General features: G+C 39.9%; 1 protein-coding gene across 1 annotated transcript in view; it reads left to right on the forward strand.

Moving 5' to 3' along the window:
• LOC106877110 (uncharacterized) overlaps positions 1–3,463 on the forward strand; it is a 12,311-nt gene that overhangs the window by 4,164 nt on the left and 4,684 nt on the right. The window contains exons 3-4 of the mRNA XM_014925903.2: positions 1,243–1,311; positions 2,806–2,901. Coding sequence (XP_014781389.1) covers positions 1,243–1,311; positions 2,806–2,901 — 165 coding nt within the window. The remainder of the gene's footprint in view (positions 1–1,242; positions 1,312–2,805; positions 2,902–3,463) is intronic.

Raw genomic sequence — 3,463 nt, forward strand, 5'->3', positions numbered from 1 at the left:
ATATTAATACTCTTTCATTTCTCTATCACTCTCATCTTCTCTTCCCTCACATCTTCCCTTCTATCTACTGTACTCTGCACACAAACACACATCCACACACACATATACACACACACACACACACACGTCACACACACACACACACGTCACACACACACACGTCACACACCGCACTCAACACTTCCGGCATAAGAATGTATCAACATTTTTTTTTTTAATCACGAATCTTATTAATTTTCTCACATCGTCATTTATACAAGAACATTTTCATGGAAGCCATAATTGGACAAGTTGCATGCTTCTCTTTGAAATTATCAGAATGGCACTTCTAGATATTTTCTCAAAAGACTCTGCTGCTGTTTATTCCAGTAGTGTTCTGTATATATACTTTTTTTTTTTACCACAGAAAAATTCTTGCTTTTCTTTCTTTTTTTTTGTTGACATATCGTGTTTGTTCTTGGATTTTTTTCTTTAAATTTTGATTTAGTTATTTCAGACACATCATTAACATCGTACTATCTAATATATCATATCAACGTTGAATGTTACCTGACTGCTACAGAATCTTGACTGAATGCTTAAAAAGAAACTGTGAGAAAGAATCTTCCCTATACAAGAGTCACTATTTAAAAGAATAATACTTTGTAATACTAACAGAATGCTTAAACGAAATGTATTAACAAGCCACTATACATGACATTACAAGGAACATTTAGAAAAATATCGACAGAATACCTGAACAGAATGTGTTGGAATTCTGTCACAGAACACTACAAGAATTCTACAAATGATGTTAGAAAAACGCTCACGTTTGCATGTTTTGTCTGTTGTTCACGATGCAAGCAAGAAATAGGCGATTCGTAGTACAGCACTATAGCTCTCTTGTTTCTTGTTTGTATCATGAAAAACGGTTAATTTTTTTTTTTTTTTTTGTTGCTTAAACAGTCCAACTAGCTGGGATTAATAATCAAGGTGTCTTCTTTAAAACGCCATTTTTTCTATTAACACTCTCACTCACCTGTTGTTGGTGGTGGTGTTGGCACTCCGTTGGTTACGACGACGAGGGTTCAAGTTGATCCAATCAACGGAACAGCCTGCTCGTGAAATTAACGTGCACGACGACGACGATGATGCAGCCTACGGGGGATTGCTTCTGGATCCATTATAAATGATTTAAGCGATGGATGACCTTCACGAATAAGACATTAACCTAATAGCTAATTATGTTTGTTTCTATTGCAGCAGCCCGTCTCTGGAGCCCTTGCCGTCATTTTGTCCTCAACAGTTGCTCACCATGGAGCCAGATCACAAGTGAGTTTCCAGTTTCCCCTTCTTAAGTGCCTCAGTCTAAGTTCGTTCCCTGTGCCGCCAAAAATGACAACTAACTGTAGTATTTTATATAAAATATGGATGGTAAATCAGATTACTACACTTGTCAATGTTCACATACTTCCCGTGTACACGCACACACATACACACTTACATTCACACAGAGTTGAAACGCTGTTTGACTTTTCTTTTCAGCGTTGAGAGTTCACCATCCCACTACCAGTTTGCCATCACCCCCTTCATTCCTTCCATCCTTATTCATCTATCACCCCTTCCTTCCTCATTCACATGTTGTGACGGAGAAAAACACAAGAGTGTTATTATAGTAGACAGTTTGGGAACAGCTTTTGTTGTTGCTGTTGCTGCTGTTGTTATTGTCTTTATTATTATTGTTGTTGTTGTCATTGTGTCGTTCTTGCTGTTGCTGCTGCTACTGCTGCTGCTGCTGCTACTGCTTCTGCTGCTGCTACTGCTGCTGCTACTGCTACTACTGTTGTTGCTGTTGTCGTTGTTGTGGTCGTCGTTTTCGTTGTTGTTGCTGCTGTCGTCTTTGTTGTCAGCGATTTTGGTGCTGCTGCTATTTCTGCCGTTGTTGCTGTGGCCATTGTTGCTATTGTCATTGTTGTTGTTGATGATGTTGCTCTTTTCATTGTTATGCTGCTGTTGCTATTGCTATTGCATTTTTTTCGTAAGGCCGAAATCTCCCCACACCACTGTTACCATCACCCCGACCACCACCGCTACCCCCATCACCCCAACCACCACCGCCACCATCACCCCAACCACCACCATCATTACCACCATTAACACCAACACCGCCACTGCTACCATCACCACCACCACAACCACTACCATTAAAAACCACAATTACAAAAGATCCTCAGACATTAACTGATGAATTTTCTCCACATTTCCAAAGTTGATGCTTGTGGCAGGTTTTCCAGATCGCTCATCATCTTCCGAGGACGTTCTTCCACTTTTGAAACGCTCATGCCACTCGAAACATTGTGTACAACCCATTGCCTCATCTCCATAAGTTTGCCGAAGAATTTCCTAATCTCTCTGCAGCAGATTTCCCACGTTTAACGCAAAATTTCACGTTGGCTTTTTGTTCCAACTTCATGTCCATGACAAAATCACAGATTACAGCATACATGTAATCACCAAAACACAAATTTCCCAACTTGTGAAGTAAACAGAGCGATGTCACTCAGCACTCTTCCTCATGAAGGTCACTGCTAGCTCTCACTGCACACGCAACTATGTGCAGCCATCTGTTGGCATGCTGCAGAGCTAGTCTGGGAACTTTCTGATACCACCTCGTAATAGTACAACATTTATAGTAGTCCTACCATTCATAGAAGTACCATCATTTATAGTAGTACTATCGTTTCGTTAGTGTTCTGTCTTCGTTCAAGGTCAGCCTTGTAATTGGAGAGATCTTTTTTTTTATTTCTTATTTAATGTATGTTTCAGGGACCAGGAGCGATGTCTTGAGGACCAGGAACCATCAGAAAGAACCAAATTTAAAGAATCCATGAAACAAATTAATGAAAGTGAGTATACAAAGGAGTACATAAGATGTATTTGGACTCTGGTATATGCATGTGTATACACACACACACACACACATACAGTAGAACCTCGGCTTTTGAACAGCTCCGGTTCACAAATAAATTGTACTTTATCTCCAGTCTTTCTCATATTCATTTAATACAGTAGAACATAATTTCATACATAACATACATAATATACATACATACATACAAACATACATACATAGGTGCAGGCATGACTGTGTGGTAAAACGCTTGCTTCCCAACCACATAGTTCTGGATTCAATCCCACTGTGTGGCACCTTGAGCAAGTGTCTTCTACTATAGCCTCAGGCCGACCAAAGCCTTGAGGATGGATTTGGTAGATGGAAACTGAAAGAAGCCCATCGTATATATGTATATATATATATATATATATATGTGTGCGTGTGTGTGTGTGTGTGTCTGTGTTTGTCCCCCCACCATCACTTGACAACCGATGCTGGTGTGTTTACGTCCCCGTAACTTAGCGGTTCGGCAAAAGACAAAGATAGAATAAGTACTAGGCTTACAAAGAATAAGTCCTGGGGTCGATTTGT

The sequence above is a fragment of the Octopus bimaculoides genome, chromosome 24 (genome assembly GCF_001194135.2).
Source record: "Octopus bimaculoides isolate UCB-OBI-ISO-001 chromosome 24, ASM119413v2, whole genome shotgun sequence".
NCBI classification, from domain to species: Eukaryota; Metazoa; Mollusca; class Cephalopoda; order Octopoda; family Octopodidae; genus Octopus; species Octopus bimaculoides.